Here is a 16,604-nt window from a genome sequence, read left to right as displayed (position 1 = left end):
ACATCTAGATAAATCATGCAACAAACCCCAAAAGGGTTAGCTGAAACTTACACCTAGGTTTTCTAGTCCCCAACTTTTGCACATCTGGTTTCTCCAATTTCTGATTCTTTGTGAAACTTTGAGTACAGGAGGTTTAACCCATATCCACCTACCACAGGACTGTTATTATTTCATCTCTTTATGTCTTCAAGGACAAGTGGTTCTGTCTGTAGGCTGCACATCTACAGACTCAACCAACCAAGGATGGAGAATATTTTAGGGAAAATTATATTTCTCCTGAACATGTAGAGACTTTTTCCCTTGTCATTATTCCCTTAACAATGCAGAACAACACCACTATTCCCAAAGCATCCACAATGCATGAAGTATTTTAGGTTATCTAGAGATTGTTTAAAGCAAACAAGAGGATATGCCTGACTTACATGCAAAAAAAAAACAAAAAAACAAAAACAAAAACCAAAAAACCCCCTTCATTTTATATAAGGGACTTTAAAATCCAGCCTGTGGAATTCACAAGGTGGGGTGGGGAATGGGTCCTAGAACCAATTCCTCAAGAATACTGAGGCACAGTGGCACTATGACTTGGGATTATAGCTACATCCTAGTTTTATTGAAAACAGTGACAGAGCTTTTGTTTTCTATTCCCTTTGCTTTGGGGATGATTTTGAGATAAAGCAAAGAAATATCTTCACCCTGCATCCTGGTCTCTGCCTTATAATCATGGTAATATTATAATGCATGGTAAGACTATAAGATATTTGACTTCCTCTATCTTCTAAATTCTTTGCAATGAATATGTATAATTTAAAAAAAAATAAGAAAGCACAGCCAGGAGCCAGTGGCTTATGCCTTTAATCTTAGCTACTCAAGAGGCTGAGATCTGAGGACTGTAGTTTAAAGCCAACCCTGGCAGGAAAAATTCACGAGACTCTAAAGTCAAATCAACCAGCAAAAATCTGGAAGTAGAGCTGTGGTTCAAGTGGTAGAGCACCAGCTCTAAGTGAAAAAAACTGAAGAACAATGCGTAGGCCTTGAGTTCAAGCCTCAGTACTGGTACACACAGGCACACACACTCCCACACATCCCTACAGACATTATTTAAGTACAAAAGAGTTCAAGAAGACCTGGAGCTTCCGTTCCCACGTTGTCTACCCTCACTAAGCCATCTGCACGGAGGAAGCCTCCTCCCTTTCCATACATACTCTCTGACGCACCATACCCTCCTTGTCAGTGGAGCAGTTTTAGGGTCCTCAGCTCTGGGCTAGAGCTAGTCAACAGTCCTCACCATGCCTGCTCCTGGTGTGCAGTGTGGCACCTTCTGTGCATTCTGAATGTTTACCTCCAAAGCCACACATTTTTTATAAAAAGAGAAGTGTCGGGGGAGGTGTTGAGAAACCAAGGATCTCATTTCTGGTGATACCATTACCTGGGATTCCCCATGACCACTTGCCTTAGACCTGTCCACTCCTTCCACTTAGACATAACCAATGACCTTCAAGAGGTTGAGGCAGACACCCTGTGTGTCCTGGAACACTCTTGAACTTCATTGGTTCCATGAGGCTCAAGGGAATCTGAGACTCCAGGATTTAAAACGCCTCACTGGCCTCCATGAGCTCTAGACTTGAGAAGCTGATGGGAACCAATCAGGAATCCCAGACTACAAATATTCACATTTGAGCTCTGATTGGACTCTACCTTGGCCTAGGGACACTGACATTTTAGTTGTCTCAAGCCAAGATTCCAGGCCGGTTCTGTTCCTCCTTCTCCTCCTTCCTTCCAGGCATCTTCAGGTTTCAAGTACTTCTTCCACTCCTCAAGATCCTCTTCTTCCTCTACCACTCAGATCATACAGGCCTTATAGCCTAACTACAATTAAACTCTGCTGGTAATCTTACAAAAATTGATCCACCCAATTACATTAGGAAATTGCTCTCTCAGTTTAACATGTCTATCAATCTTGTCTAAAATGGCAGCATTGATTTCATGGGCTAAAGCTTTGAGGTTATTTTTATTTAATTCAGCAGAAACCACATTAGGCCTCCCCCACCTCACACGTTCACTCATTTTTCAATCTGGGTTTTATTAAACAGCATCCAAAATATCTCATAAATTACTCTCATCAATACTCTTCTGCTACATTCTTCCGTCTTCACCCTAAAGTTGTTGCCAAGACCCACTGCTCTGGAAACAGGTACAAATCTCTCCTGTTGTGTTGCTGTTGGTATACCTTGGGTCTCCACTTACAAATCTGTTTATCCCCAACTTTTCAGAAAAGGGACTAGGGCAAAATGTGTATACATGCATATAAACCCACACATGGGATGAAATCCTCTATTAAAGTCAGACTCAACTTGGATCATTTCCTCCACCTTGAGAAACCATCTGTTACCCCAGGGTATTGCTCAGATGGACTACATTGTGCCAAGAGGGGCCCACACACATATGCACCAAGACAGTTACATTTGGAGACTCGATATCATCTTTAATTAATAATGCCACAGCTTAACATCCTTTCTGTTGCTGCAGCAGATGGTGTGTGTGTGTGTGTGTGTGTGTGTGTGTGTTTGTGTGTGTGTGTGTGTGTGTGTGTGTGTGTGTGTGTGTTTGTGTCTTCCTGAATAGATGAGGGGCCAGCAAAAACTCCCAGGCAGGTCTCAGCCAACAACTCTGGTGAGCAGCAACTGGAATAGAGTCTCCATTGAGAAATGGAGGCCAGACTCTGCCTCCTATGGTCTTAGCCTTCCTGGGTTACCTTTCAAGCATTTGGAGCATGAGGCTAATGTTTGTTCCAGGTCAGATTAAAGGGCTTCTTGGCAAAGATGAGTCTTATCTCCAGTTCCCAATACTCACTTCCTCTGACCAGAGGAAAATCCTTGGGTGACATACAGATTACTAGGAAGAGGTGGACAATCTGGACCCGCATTGGTCCCCTATGCCACATGGCTCAGCACCACAATGGTCCATCCCTGGGCAGAGGTCCAGAGTTACTGAGCCGTTTATTTAGTTCCATCAGAGACCAGCTGGATCCATCTCAGGCCTTTCTTGGGGTCAGCCAGAGGGGGGGGGGTATTTGGCTGATGATGCCCCTGGAAGTCATTTCCAACCTCAATCTAAGAGGCTGCTCTCCTGTCAACTCTATTCTCCAATTCTTCACAGGCCCAGAAAGTCCACAGCTCAGATGTGGCAGGGGAGGGTGAGCCTGATGGTGGGTCTCAACGAGGCCATGAGAGACCTGGGCTGAGCTGGGTCCACAGCCATATGCCAGCCTGAAGTCAGTCCTCTCCCCCATGGTCACCAACAGCCAGAGCTCTCTGATGCTGATGGGATCTCCACAGGCCAGGCAACAAGTTTTTGGCCCAGTACAGAGGGAGAAAACCAAAGTGACTCCACTGTCCGATCTCCACTGCTCTGTGCCTTGGAAAGGCAAGGAGCCCAAGTCCCAGGATGGTGGGATCAGCTGTTGGGGAAGCACCGCTGTCCAGGTGAGGCCTCGGACCGAAAGCTGGGCTTGTTCAGCGGGCTGGGGTAGTAGGTGGTCGTGTATACATTGGTCTGCTGCAATGGGTAGAAGTTGGCTCTGTCATCAGGAATCAGGTTATTCTTATTCAGGGTCTGTGTGAGGAAGAAGAAACCAGAGAGAAAGGAATGAAGGGAGAGATAGGAAAGGGGGTTAGCCTAGCCAGCTTGTGAAGGAACATTCCAGATGCCATTCCATTATGCCACGACTCTTCACCCTGCTCTGTGCTAAAGTAAGAGGATTCCCACCTTGAACTCCATGGGTGTGTACTTCTCATTCTTAGGGGTGCCTCCGCCCTTATAGTGCAGGTGGTTGGGGGTGGCAGGATGGACAACGGTGGACTCCTGGGACTGGCGCTGGCAGTGATGGCAAGACAGGTACACTGCCAAGGTCAGGAGTCCCGAGCCGAGGAAGCAGGAGACGCCTGTGGCCACCAGGTGGATAAGATTGAACCCTGCAAGACAACAGATATCTGGTAACAAAGAGCCACTGTGAAGAAGGTGGGTTCTTGACTGCCTCCTTGGGAACACAGACAGCAAGAGGAGAGTCTGGGACATGAAGAAAAGACAGGGCTTTGGGCCAGCCAAAAGAAACAGGGAAGGCAGGCAGTCTGTCACTAAGGCCTCTCTCAGCCTGTGGCTTGAGTCAGAGGGAGCAATCTTAGGTACAGACTGCTGATGGCTCAGCTGGAGGACCCGGATAGAATTGCCAAGATCTCCCTGCACACAGCCCAAAGCAGGTGAAGACCCCTACCTCCCACCAAGGTTTGGCTGCTTGAAGCGGAAGTGAGAAGAATCCGGACATGGGAGTGGGTGGAGAAACGGTAGAAGGACAGTCTCAGGAGTGGCTCTTTTTACCTGCACAGCTGGTGGCCTCTTCCATGCTGGAGGCAGGCAGGATGACTGCAGGAAGACAAGTGCATTGAGTGTTAGGGTAGCATGGAGAGGGAACAGCTCTCTCCTGGGCTGCTGTGGTCTGCAGGACCCCTGGGTCAAGCAGTGAGTTGCATGTGGGTCTGGGGCCTTTCCTCTCCTATGTCTACTGGCAGACCTCTTTTATGAGGGGCCCTTCCTCCATGAAGAACAGCCCTTTCATGAGGTAGGGCCCCAAAGCCCTAAGTGTGTGCCAGGGGTAAAGGTGTGGCTTTTGTCCGTCATTCTGCACTAGGACCCTAGCCCCAGGGACACAAGTTTCCAGAAGGGAAGGATACTAAAGGCAGAGCACGTTGGTGAACAGCTATTACCATAAGAACCTACCAGGAATCTCACTGTATGGGCAGGGGCGACTCTGGCTGCTGTTGCCAGCACAGGCCCCGGGTCCTGGGACCAGCTCTTCACAGTGCCGGCTCCGGCTTTGGGTTCCATCCTCAGTGCAGACACCCCACTCAGACCACGGTGACCAGCCTTCTGTGGGTGGGAGGTGGAATGAGGTGGAGTGCCTCAGGCTCTCTCCTGGGGACCAGAGGCTCCACGATGCTCCCCGGCCCTAATGGACGCACTCAGTACCTGGGCAGGCCTGTGTGGCACATAATGCTTCCTCCGTGTGCAGCCCCAGACAGATGTCCTCACCTGGGGAGGGCGCCGGGCTGGTGCAGGAACGAGTGCGTTGATAGTGGCCCCCACCGCAGGAGGCTGAGCACTGGGACCACGCGGTCCAGCAGGACCAAGCACCCCGCACTGCAAGTGGATGGCATGAGGAGGGACCCCATCTCCACTCAACAGACCACAAGAAGGGAGGGTCCCCAGGGGAAGCCAGGGAAATACAGGCAGCAGCTGAGACCAGGAGGGAGAGGAACTGAGAAACCAAGTTCTTTCTTTAACCCACTAGGGGAGAGAAAACAGTGAGGCAGGCTTAAGAAATGGCCACCAGAGTAGCCACGTCCTCCACGGTCAGGGTAAGGAACTGCTCTGGCTAGCCAGGCTCTGGTGGCTCACGCCTGTAATCCTGACTACTGGGGAGGCTGAGATTTGAGGATGGAGGCTCTCAAGGCAGTGCGGGCAGGGAGGGGAGGTGCTGGGGCCAGGCCTGTGCGCCCCTGGGGCACAGGGTTACCTGGGCAGGCCTGGGGGTTGCAGTCCTGGTAGTCAGCGGCGTCGCCCACGCAGGGCAAACCCCCGTTTCGGGGCTCGGGGTTGGTGCACGTTCTCTTGCGGACGCGGAAGCCCAGTTCGCAGTCCCGGGAGCAGGCCGACCAGGGACCCCAGGCGGCCCAGCCTCCGCTCAGCGTGTGCGGGGAGGTGTTCCCGCTGCGCAGGAGATCCTCCACCAGGCCTGGGGAGGTCGGTGGGGACGGTGGAGCTCAGCGATGGGGGGGGGGGCAGGAGGCCCAGCCCGCCCGGGGTGGGGGGTCTCACCTGGGGATCCCGCGCCACCCCTCACCCCCTCCCTCGCTTCCCACCCGCGCCCCCAGGCCCGCAGCGCCGGCAGTCAGGGAGGGAGGGTCCTGCGGGGTACCATCGGTGTCGCAGGCCCCGGAGCCATCGGGCGGGCAGGTTCGGGTCTCCGTCCTCCTCTTTCCAAACTGCAGGCCGTGGGGGTCGGGCAGGGGCGCGCGGCAGGTGAAGCGGAAGCGCTGCTCCTGCCGCGCGCCGCCCCGCGTCACGTTCACCGGCAGCCACGGGGTCCAGGGCGTGTTGCGCCGCACCTCGGGGCAGCCCTCGGGGTTGCACGTCTTGAACTCCTTGGGAGGGGGGGGTGGGGGTGTCAGAGCCCCAGGGCCTGCAGGCCTGCCCCTGCCCGCGGGGGGGAGGTCTCCACACTCCCCCCCGCACGGCCGCACTCCCCCCTCCCGGGACCCTCACCACGCCGCAGCCTGGGCACGAGTTGCCATTCTCACAAGCCCGACGCCGCGATTGCACGCCACCCCCACAGTTGCTGCTGCACTTGCTCCAGGAACCCCACGTGGCCCAGAAGATGGGCACGGGGCAAGGCGTGTTCTCATTGCAGAACCTGGGGGGGGGGGGGAAGAGCAGGAGCGTCACTCTAGGGAGGGGTAGATCCCTGGGGGGGGGGGTCACAGGGTCAGCTGGTCCAGCAAGGACAAGTCCCCTGGGTCACCCTGAGAATTCATTTCGAGGAGGTTCTGGAAGTCTGGGATCCCGCCCCCCCACACCGCACCACACACACACACACACACACACACACGCACGCATGCACGCACGCACGCACGCACAGCCACGCGCTAGCTCACCGCTCCTCCCTGCTCTTGCCCACGCAGATGCGGCCCCCGTGGCGGGGCACAGGGTTACTGCAGCTTCGCTGGCGGACCTGGAAGCCAATCCCACAGGATGTACTGCACTGTGCCCACGATGACCACGAGGTCCACGCCCCATTCCTGGTGGGGTGGGAGGGGACGGAGACACAGATGTCCCTCTGAGCCCTAGCTCCTTAGATCTGGTCTGCATCTGGGCAGATGGCTTTTTGGATTGTTTTCAGGAAGGAGCAGATAGTGACAGAAAAGAGCAGCTCCTAACCAGGTCATCATCTCAACCATACTTGGGATTCATCCGTTTGTTCATTCATGCCTCGAATCTGTACTGAGAGCCTCCTCCATACATCAGGCTGTGTCCAGGGCAAAGAACACACTCTTTAGATGAGGAGGGTCTGGGCACCTTGCCAACTTGCCACCTGTCTTTTCCCTCTTTTTCGTTAGCCAGTACTTAACATGCAACCTTGAACTGGCACGAGCAAATGCTACACTCTCTTGTCCACTTTGTCTCAAGGGATCAGAATTGGGCTCTATAACTTACTTTAAGACAAATGACTGCATTCCTACCCCTTGAGGTGGTTGTGAACATTACATTAGGGAACATATATGACATCAAAGATGCTTTAAAAGTATGGGTTGGTTGCTCTGACCATTGAGCAGTATGCAAGCACTCTGCACACCTATCTCCTTTCATCTCAATCACTCTCTGGTTGGTATTATAATCCACACTTAGAGAAATGCAGAATGGGTAGGTGCTGGCCAAGGTCACGCTTATAGGCTGTGTAATAGAGGACTGCCACCATCCCATGCGGAACCTCAAGTCTGGACAACCAGGCTGATTGTAGCTAGTCATTGGAAGTGATTACCATGCCTGCTTAACCTTTCTTCTTTGCATCAGTGCATTGCATCAATGGCCTGTGAGGCAGAAAGTTCTCTCCCCCTTGTGTGAAAACTCTCCTAGGGTACATGTTTCCTGCCTTAGACATCAGCCACTTGTCTAGTCCCCAGCACTTCCCAGGGGCAGTTTTCTAGTCCTCAATTTAAACACCTGGGTGGGGATGCCCTATTTCTCCAATTCTCCCTCTACACCCTAGAAACACACCCATCCAAGCCCTGTCCTCACCTACCTGGAGCAGTTGGCTATGTGGATGGCTGGCCCCAGGCACTCCAGGCCCCCACAGCGGGGCCGGGGAGAGTCACAGGATCGGGCTCGGCATAGACAAGAGCCTGAGTTGTCTCCATCTAAGTGCTCACATGGTTGCCATGAGGACCATGGGCCAAAGCCTCCATCCTGGGTCACATTCCGAACCTGCAGGCCCACATACAGGGAAAGGCCTCTGTCATATGGGGCAGGGACAGGGGTAGAAAGAGACCCAGAGGGGGACTTGGGGAATTATGCTAGGATTGAAGGGAAGGGCTGAAGAGGAAAGGGACATGAAGGGTTTCTCACAGGACAGGCTGTGATGTTCTGGGTCCAGAGGCTCATGTTGGTACTGTCCTCAAGTGTGCTGCAACGCTGCTGCTTCCCATCCCAGCCGCAGTATGGGTCTCGTGCCCCTAGGCATGTCCTGCCAAGATGGAGGTCCTGAGACTTAACCAAGCCCATTGGCTTACCAGTCTCAGCTTCATCTCAACAACATACCTGAACATACCCCTCCAGGTACCCCTTCCCGTCCAGTTGCCCCCCCCATAACTTGCTGTGTGTCCAGTATCATTTTAAGCACTTTACAAGCATGAATTAATGAATGTAGCATCCAGTGAAGTGTGTGCATCATCATCTCCAGATTTATAGAGGAAACCAAAGAGCCACCAAGGTCTACAAACCCTCCAGAAACTGTAACTTAACCAAGAGACTGACCTGCTTTCCCCGAGAATGAGTACTTCGTAGTCCTTATACAGGGCCACAGGAAATATGGGCCATAGAAAAATTCAAAGAGCTCCTGATTGTCAGATTCTCTGATTACATATGGAGAACACCTTAAAAGTGGTTCTCAGCTTGGTGCTGGTGGCTCACGCCTGTAATCCTAGTACTCAGGAGGCTGAGATCTGACGATCATGGTCTGAAGCCAGCCCAGGCTGAAAAGTCTATGAGACCCTTACCTCCAGTTACACACACACACACACACACACACACACACACACACACACACACACACACACACACACACACACACACACACACACACAGAAGTGGAGCTATAGCTAAAGTGGTAAATCACTAGCCTTGAGCACAAAAGTTTAGGGACAGTGCCCAGACCTCGAGTTCAAGACCCATGACTGACACCAAAAAATGGGGGAGAGGGGAGAATTCTTGACTCTGGCTCACATGAGAATCTCCAGAAAAGCCTTTAAAAATCCATACCTGGACAAGAATGGTAGGGTGATTTTTAAAACTCTGGGCGATTCAAAAGGGAGCCAAGGTGAGAGTCACTGGTATTTGTAATGCAGGCTTTTTATTGTATAAAGGAGAGGAGAGACTAGTTTTCCTCTGCGATCACACAAACTGTACTAGATAGAGCTGGGGCCAGACCTAAGCTTCTCTCACCATCTGCCTTACAGCTGGCGTCATATCTAACTTCACACCATAAGTGAATGTGGGCCCATCCTGCAAAACCCAGGTCAGATGTGAGGCTTGGGTACAGTGTAAGGTACACAGTGCAAGCTGTTCAGTAGGGAAAAAAAGCAGAGTCCAGTGCCTTAGTAGCATATGAATAAGCTCAGCTGCCAGAAGAAGGTCACATCCCAGGTCCCCCATTTCCTGATCTCACAGTTGGTTTCTCTATAGTGGCCAACAAAAGATAATGGTTCACACATCAATGCATGCCCCAGATGCCCTCACTTCTCATGTTCCAGGATTCCTTTCTTCCTTCACTTCTTTTGATTTAATCATATAATGTGTCCTTTACATTTTGAAATAAGAAATATTAATTTCCCCTAGCAGGACTTTAAGGCAGACTATTGTGGGGATTATGGAGTTAAGATTGGCTGTCCCTTGTTAAATAAAGAAGGGTATCCAAACCTGGAGATGGAACAAGGGACATTCCAACCCTTAGAGAACCCCCTGCCCGTCCCACAGGATGCCTGATCTCTTCTACCCCTTCCTTCAGCTTTCCCCTCCGTGACCAGATCTCCTGGAGAGGATATAGAAAGCAAGGGGGCAGGTGTGAAAATACACCTGAGAAGATAGTCTGGACTGAAAAGAAGGTAGGGGTGACCATTAGGAGAGTCCATGTCATTAAGTAACCATGCTGAGGGATTTTCCCCTGGCCAAAGGGGCCTAAGATGCTGGCAAATATGGGGATAGAGACAAGAGCCCCAGGTTTAGCTTTGCATGGCTCCAGGATGGATGCTGACTTTTCTCTTGAGACTTCAATATAGTCTCCTGTCAGATGAGTTCTTTATTTTCAGTATGCTCAACAGGTTATGGGCCCTAGAGATAAAAGAATTTCAGTGAGAAGCCTTATGATGTCTTGAAGGGACTGAAGAAAACAATATTGCCCTCTGTACTAGGCTAACTCATGATCTTTTTTCCTCTACCTCTAGCTCCACCACCCATTCCGTGTTGCTTTTAGTTTGTGTTTCAGACAGGGTGTCTCATTGAACTAACTTTGCCAAGGCTGGCCTCAAACCATAATCCTCCTGCCTCTGCCTCCTGCTGGGCACCACATGTGAGGCACGGAGCCACCATTGAAAGCTTCTTTTTGAGGTAGAATCTAGCTAAATTTTCCCCTCCCCTGATGCTAGCCTGGAATAGTGATCCTCCTATTTCTGCCTTTTGAGTGGCTGGCATTGAAGGCATGTGCCACTGAGTAGCTTAGACCAATGATCTTATATAAGTGAAGTGATGCTTGGCACCCTTAGCGAACCTCAATAACAATACTCTGGTCTACCAAGGAATCCAAAACACCTGTTGCTGTTTCTATATTACTCACTCAAAGGACAATTTGCGTGAGCCATACAATGAAAGTGTGCTTCCATTTTCCTCCGGGGTTAACAGTTTGATCCAATGGTGTTTCAACAGCAGAAGCTATCAAAGCAGACATCATGGGGCTCAATATAATCCATGTGCACAGAAGTTCCAGCCAGCATGGCTTTGAGATTCTGCTGAACGGCAGATGTTTAGACCAAGAAGACTGCTATCATAGTCAACTGAGCAGAAATCAAAGCCCATACCTGAGTTTATTTCTCCCTACCCTCCAAAAAGGGACATCAAAATTCAAGAGGCAACTGATAGGGTATTGATAAATGCAGTAAATTCACTAGGCAAGAAAGAATTAACCATGACTTCTAATGGATAATAATGAGATATGACTCTACCCACCAAAAACAAGTGCTGGCCAGTAAATAGTTAAGGACAGAAAATTTGCCTCTGCTTCTATAAGACTAAAGCAGAAAAAAAAGATTCTGGAGGAAGCCAGGCTGCTTTGTGCTACTTACTCCTCAGGGCCTAACTAGTTCTAGAGAAGTTGTTCAAGGTCTTCACTGCAAATCAGAATTTCCTGGGCACCTTTCAAAACTCTTAAGCTAACAGAACAAACAGCTTACCTACCTTTGGGCCTTTGGGGACTAGAAGAGGCCCAGACACTAGAATTTGTAAATAGTACCCCACCCTCATGCTCCGTGACTCCAGTGATGAGCCACAGTTGGGAACTGCTGTTCCAGGGCCACTTTTGTCAGGAACCCGAGCCAAGTGACAAAATGCCTTGTTTTTCCAATCAGTGAGAGAATAGGAAAAGAAGGAAGAAAGATTGGAGGCTGGCCCCAGCCTCCCCTTTAAGGCCCCTTCATTCTCTCCTGTGTCGTTTAAGCCCCAAAGAAGGAAGAGGAGATCGGATTCTCCTGCCCTGCTGCTCCTGCCCCTGTCTCTGCCCCTGTCAGCCTGAGACTCCCTATAGTGTCTATGCTTTCTTGCTGTTACCAACTAAAGGGGATCACTGTTATCCTGGTTCAAGTGGATCACTCTCTCATCTGCCAAAAGGTGCTTCAAAGATAACAGAACAGGGGAACACGCTTAAGAAAATGAAAGCTCCAGGCTGAACAGAGTTACAGTTTGCTTTTGACTATAGAAGCTGGAGTTCTTTTCATAAAAGGAGCCATCCAGACAAGAATAAATCACCTTTTTTTTTTTTTTACTGTATTGTCTCAAGCAGCCATTACAAAAGTGAACAGGTTTATCCCATGGGCTTGCAGGTAGAATGGAGATGGATGGTAGAGATGTGAGCAGACAGATTCCAGCTCCTTGCAGTGACCACCTCACCATAGGAGCTATCCATCCAGTATGGAAAGGCCACCCTGGTGCTTGAGAGAAAATGGTGATTACTTAACCCTGAGGAAGTATCAGGGGCTTGACTGAGAGGAGATGCTAAATAAGCATGGACCTTTCTGCTCTTTCAGGACAAGCAAGAGGACCTGTGAATGAGCTGATGTTCAGGACACCCTCTGAACGACAGGGCAAAAGGCCTGCTAGACAGAAAAATGAGATGATTCATGCACTGAGCAACTGCTTCATGGAACCCAACAATGGTTCGTTCTCTTGGCTGTTCCTCATGTGTGCCCTGCTTGTCTTTGGCCAGACCAGAGTCTTGGCTAGGCCCTATAGTGCTGAGATTTGCCTGAGTGGAAGAAGACAGCTGGAAATAACTCCCTGATCAGAAGAGGAAACCTAATGGCTGCTCTCTGCTCATCCATCCTTCTCCTCATGCCAGCTTTGGCGAGGATGAAGACATATGCATGAAATGTCTCTCTCAGGACACAATAATACCCTGTGGCACACATCTCACGATAGTACAAATTCTTATATATTATGATTGGCAGTTAGCTTTCAGACACCTGGAATGAATGCTGGCTGCGCATACCTGCTTGTGTCATTTTATTAACCTTGTAATAATGTGACTTTGCGTTTTTATAAATTTTAGATCCACCTGGCAAGGATTTCATTATCCATTCCAAGCTCCTATCCCAAACTCATGAAACAAGAAAGGACAAAAGTGTCAGAATACAACCAACTTCCTGACACCTTACTCCATGGTACGTGTGCACTGAACACAATACCAACCTCCTTGTCCCCTCTGCAGAACTGTGTTGGGAGTCAGCTGCCCACATCAAGACTGCTAGCCACTGTCCAACCGGTCATAGTAAAACACCATTCCATGCAGCCTGAGACTTCACCTCACTGCTTCACAAGCACTTTGCACCCACAGCCACAGAATTAAAGTCAAATTCTTCTCTTAGCTTTCTTAGCTGGCCTTCCATCTATTTTCCAAGCCCATTCCCTATGCCATGCCAAGTATGATGGTGCACACCTGTAATTCCAGCAGTGAAGAGACTGAGGTAAGAGGATTGCAAGATTGAGGCCAGCCTGGGCTACATAGCAAGACCTTGTCATGAAAAATAAAAATAGAAATAGCCAGCCATTCCCCAGACCTCTTCTTTACTAACCTCCTTCTGAGCTAAATAATTAGTCAACTGAAGGATCGGTCCTGTGCGGCAGACCACTTTGTACTTTGAGCTGGGTAAGACTCCCTGATGGGGTATAAATAATCTTGGGCCACTGGGTTTGCCTTTAAGGATTTATGACATCTTTGAGAACAAGGCATATGTGAAATGTTTAATAACAACACAAATGTTAAAGAAGAACACAAGAGATGAGGGAAAAGCTGTCAGCAGCTACTAGCCCCATGATTCATTGCCAGGCAGTGCTATCTGCATTCAACATCACAGATCCTGAGACTCCACAGAACCCAGGAGGCTGGGCTGCTCCTAAATGTGATTGGAAATTTTTTTAAAAAGGAATAAAGACACTAGCTACTGCTTATGATTTGCTAGACTAGGCATGTCACAAATACCATCCTCAATCCTTACAAACTCTGCCTAAACGCAACATCATTTGTTCCACCAATTTCCCCCTATTTTTCTGTTAAGAGAACTGAGGCTCAAAAAGGTTAAGTAATATGCTCAAGATAATACAGCTGGGGGGATGATGGAATGGAGATGGATCCCAAGGTATGCTTAATTTCAGTACATGAATCCTTCCCACTATACACATTGGTCTCTCCCCACATGGTAGCTACAGGTTACCAGACATCCAAGCTCTGTGGCTTGTTCATCTTGCCTCCTTTTACATCAACAACCCTGCAAAAGTGCCCTGAACATAGTAGGGCTTTGTAAATATTGTTTCATTGGCAGAACCATGAGTCCAGGCTGATGGATATTTAAGTGTCAACCCTCTGCCCTGCCCTGCCTGGGCTGCCATACTACCTCCATGCAGCCTCCATCCAGCCCTCCTCCCTGCCCAGCTCCCAGCACACTGGCTAAAGAACAACCCTTGGCAGAGTGGGTAACATTTGTCTCTCAGATCTCTCAGACAGACAGATGGCACAGCCAGAAGTCTCTGTGGCAAAGACTGCAGAAGTCTGCGTGGCTGTGACCGTGCCAGCTTTTGATGATCATGAGGACAGGATGCAGCCTGGGCAATCTCAAGGGCTAGGAATCTGGAATACAGCTTTGCTTCCCCTGCCCCCTAAATAGTGGTGTCACTGGTGCCAAACTGATGTCTCCATTTGACCGTGTGGTATGGATTCTTTATCTCAGAAGCAATGTGAAGCCAGTGCACCTCCTCCACGTGGCGTTGCCACCCAGATTTCTTTGCCTCTAAAAAGAGACAAAAGTTTAGAGTTGACTCAAAGCACACCTGGGCAACAAGGGCTTGCTGTGTCAAAGACAAGGACTTCTCCCTAAACGCAGGGAGCAGAGTCAATCAAATAAGCTAGAAACGGCTGACAGGCGTGAACCACGGGATTGCCACCACCACGATGCCCCCAACCCGGGCCGTGTAAAGTGTTGCAGGTTAAGACATTCGGCGAGGAGGAACCCACGGTTCCGAGAGGTTAAATGACTTGTCCAAAGGCATGCAACTGCAGGCTGTGCAGGGTGACCACCCCGGATGGCCCTGACTCCAAAGCTGCGTCACACCTCCAGGTGTGACTGGCAGGACGCACCTGCCAATCACGGGCGGGCCACGCCCTCGGTGCCGGCCCGGGTGGCTTACCCCTGGCTGCGGTAGGCGGCGCACCTCTCCAGCGGGACGCGCAGGACGCCGTCGCTGAGCCCCACGAAGAGCGCACGCGCGCTGTGCAGGATGCGCAGGCTGCGCAGGGGCTCGCGGCGCGCGGGCGGCAGCACGTGCAGCTCCTCCAGGTAGCAGCCGCGGAGGTGGCGGCTGGCGGTGGACAGCGCCTTTAGGATAGTGCCGGATTCTAGGGGTGGGGTGGTGGAGTGGGCGGGGGGAGGGGGGCACACAGAAGGTGGTCTTGAACCCGTGGAACCTGGAAGCCCCGCTCTGCCCCACCCGGCAATCGCTTCCCCACCTGCAGCCCAGGGCGGGCCGGGGCGGGCTCACCCGTGCCGATGTAGAGCACATGGTAGAGCGTGTCCTTGGCCTGCACCAGGTCCACCACCAGGTGTGAGAAGCGCACGCTGTCCTGCGTGACGCACGGCTCGGGGGTCACCGGCTGCACGGCCTCGCTCATCAGGAACAGGCGCTGCGCATCCTGCAGACTGCGCTCCGTCAGGTTCTCGTTGGGGCCGGTCTCGGGCAGGGTGCCGCACTGCCGCGGGCGGGGGAGCGGCGTCACCCAGCGCCTCCCGTGTGCCCACTTCCACCACGCCGCACCTGCTGCCCTCCCCTCCCACCCGCTGGCCTGGACGGGGTGGGGGGATGCCAGTTCTCCAACACCCTCTCCCCCCTACCCCCAACATCCCTGCCTGGTCCCCTGAACCCTTTCCGTGGGAAAGGATGGCCCTTCTTTGGAAGTGGGACATACAGGAGGGACATGGGGAACAGAGACCTGCCAAGGCTGGGAAAGAAGCGGCAGAAGAGAAGAGGTCTGGACTATCTCCAGTTGAGGGTGAACAGTGCCCTGTAATCAGTCAATCCTTCTCTCCCTCCCTCCTTTCTTCCCTCCCTCTCCCTCTGCCTTTTCTTCCTTCCTTCCTCCTTCCTTCCCTCGTTCCCTCCTTCCTTCCTTCCTCCCTTCCTTCCTCCCTCCCTTCCTTCCTTCCTTCCTTCCTTCCTTCCTTCCTTCCTTCCTTCCTTCCTTCCTTCCTTCCTTCTTCCCCTCTTTCTTTCTCTCTTTCTTTGTCTTGTGCTGATACTGGGGCTTGAATTTGGGGTCCCCAGCTTTCACTTGACTTTTTCACTCAATGTTGGCACTCATCACTTGAGCCATACCTCCAATTCCACCTGGTTAACTGGAGATAAGAGTCTCGTGGACATTCCTGCCCAGGTTGGCTTTGAATCTCAACCCTCAGATCTCAGCCTCCTGAGTAGCTAGGATTACAGGCATGAGCCTATAATCACCTTGGGCTAATCTCTGTTTTCTCTCTCCTGTATCTGTACACCTCAAAGATTTTATGTCTCCTAATCCAAAACTGTAAGGCAATCAATCACTTTTTCTTGGGCACCTAGGACATTCTAAGCATACCAATCTTCGTACATATGTATGCAATATTATCTGTTTGGTATTTCCTTATCTGTTCCAGATAAGGAAAAAGAGACTCAAGGAGATTGGGTGACCACATTCGCACAAAGTCAGGCTAGATGTAGATCAGGATCGCTGGACTGCAAAGCCTTTCACAGCTCCAGACTACTAGTGTACCCAGAGACCATCTAGGCATTCATGCCCATGCTGGACACACTGTGAGAAAACCTTGGCTAAAACTCCTAAATCTGGCCAGAACTTGCTTATGTAGTGCTCCCCTGGTTCCCTAAACTTCATAGAACTGAGGTTCAAACTCTCCACCCTTCTAGAGATAGCTCAGAACTGGTGGACTAGCTCTCTCACCACTATCCCCTCTCACTCATACTCTGAGAGATTATCA

The 16,604-nt window shown here is 50.8% G+C and overlaps 1 protein-coding gene across 2 annotated transcripts in view; it reads right to left on the bottom strand.

The window, feature by feature from the left end:
• Positions 1–1,772: 1,772 nt before the first annotated feature.
• Sema5b (semaphorin 5B) overlaps positions 1,773–16,604 on the bottom strand; it is a 44,897-nt gene continuing 30,065 nt past the window's right edge. Inside the window, exons 9-21 of one of the 2 annotated variants that reach the window (XM_070030066.1) lie at positions 15,124–15,331; positions 14,773–14,980; positions 8,176–8,293; positions 7,853–8,034; positions 6,708–6,851; positions 6,319–6,466; positions 5,972–6,197; positions 5,570–5,788; positions 5,023–5,193; positions 4,774–4,923; positions 4,375–4,419; positions 3,766–3,971; positions 1,773–3,612 (exon numbers count right to left, since the gene is read on the bottom strand). In XM_070030066.1, coding sequence (XP_069886167.1) covers positions 3,454–3,612; positions 3,766–3,971; positions 4,375–4,419; positions 4,774–4,923; positions 5,023–5,193; positions 5,570–5,788; positions 5,972–6,197; positions 6,319–6,466; positions 6,708–6,851; positions 7,853–8,034; positions 8,176–8,293; positions 14,773–14,980; positions 15,124–15,331 — 2,184 coding nt within the window. In that variant the 3' untranslated portion in view covers positions 1,773–3,453. Of the gene's footprint in view, positions 3,613–3,765; positions 3,972–4,374; positions 4,420–4,773; positions 4,924–5,022; positions 5,194–5,569; positions 5,789–5,971; positions 6,198–6,318; positions 6,467–6,707; positions 6,852–7,852; positions 8,035–8,175; positions 8,294–14,772; positions 14,981–15,123; positions 15,332–16,604 lie in introns of those variants that run through there. The other variant, XM_070030065.1, reaches the window with a different exon arrangement.

This window comes from Dipodomys merriami, unplaced genomic scaffold (genome assembly GCF_024711535.1).
Source record: "Dipodomys merriami isolate MVZ:Mamm:240054 unplaced genomic scaffold, mDipMer1.0.p SCAF_2, whole genome shotgun sequence".
NCBI classification, from domain to species: domain Eukaryota; kingdom Metazoa; phylum Chordata; class Mammalia; order Rodentia; family Heteromyidae; genus Dipodomys; species Dipodomys merriami.
The sequence above is the reverse complement of the archived record's forward strand: the minus strand, read 5'-3'. Positions and strand labels throughout refer to the sequence as shown.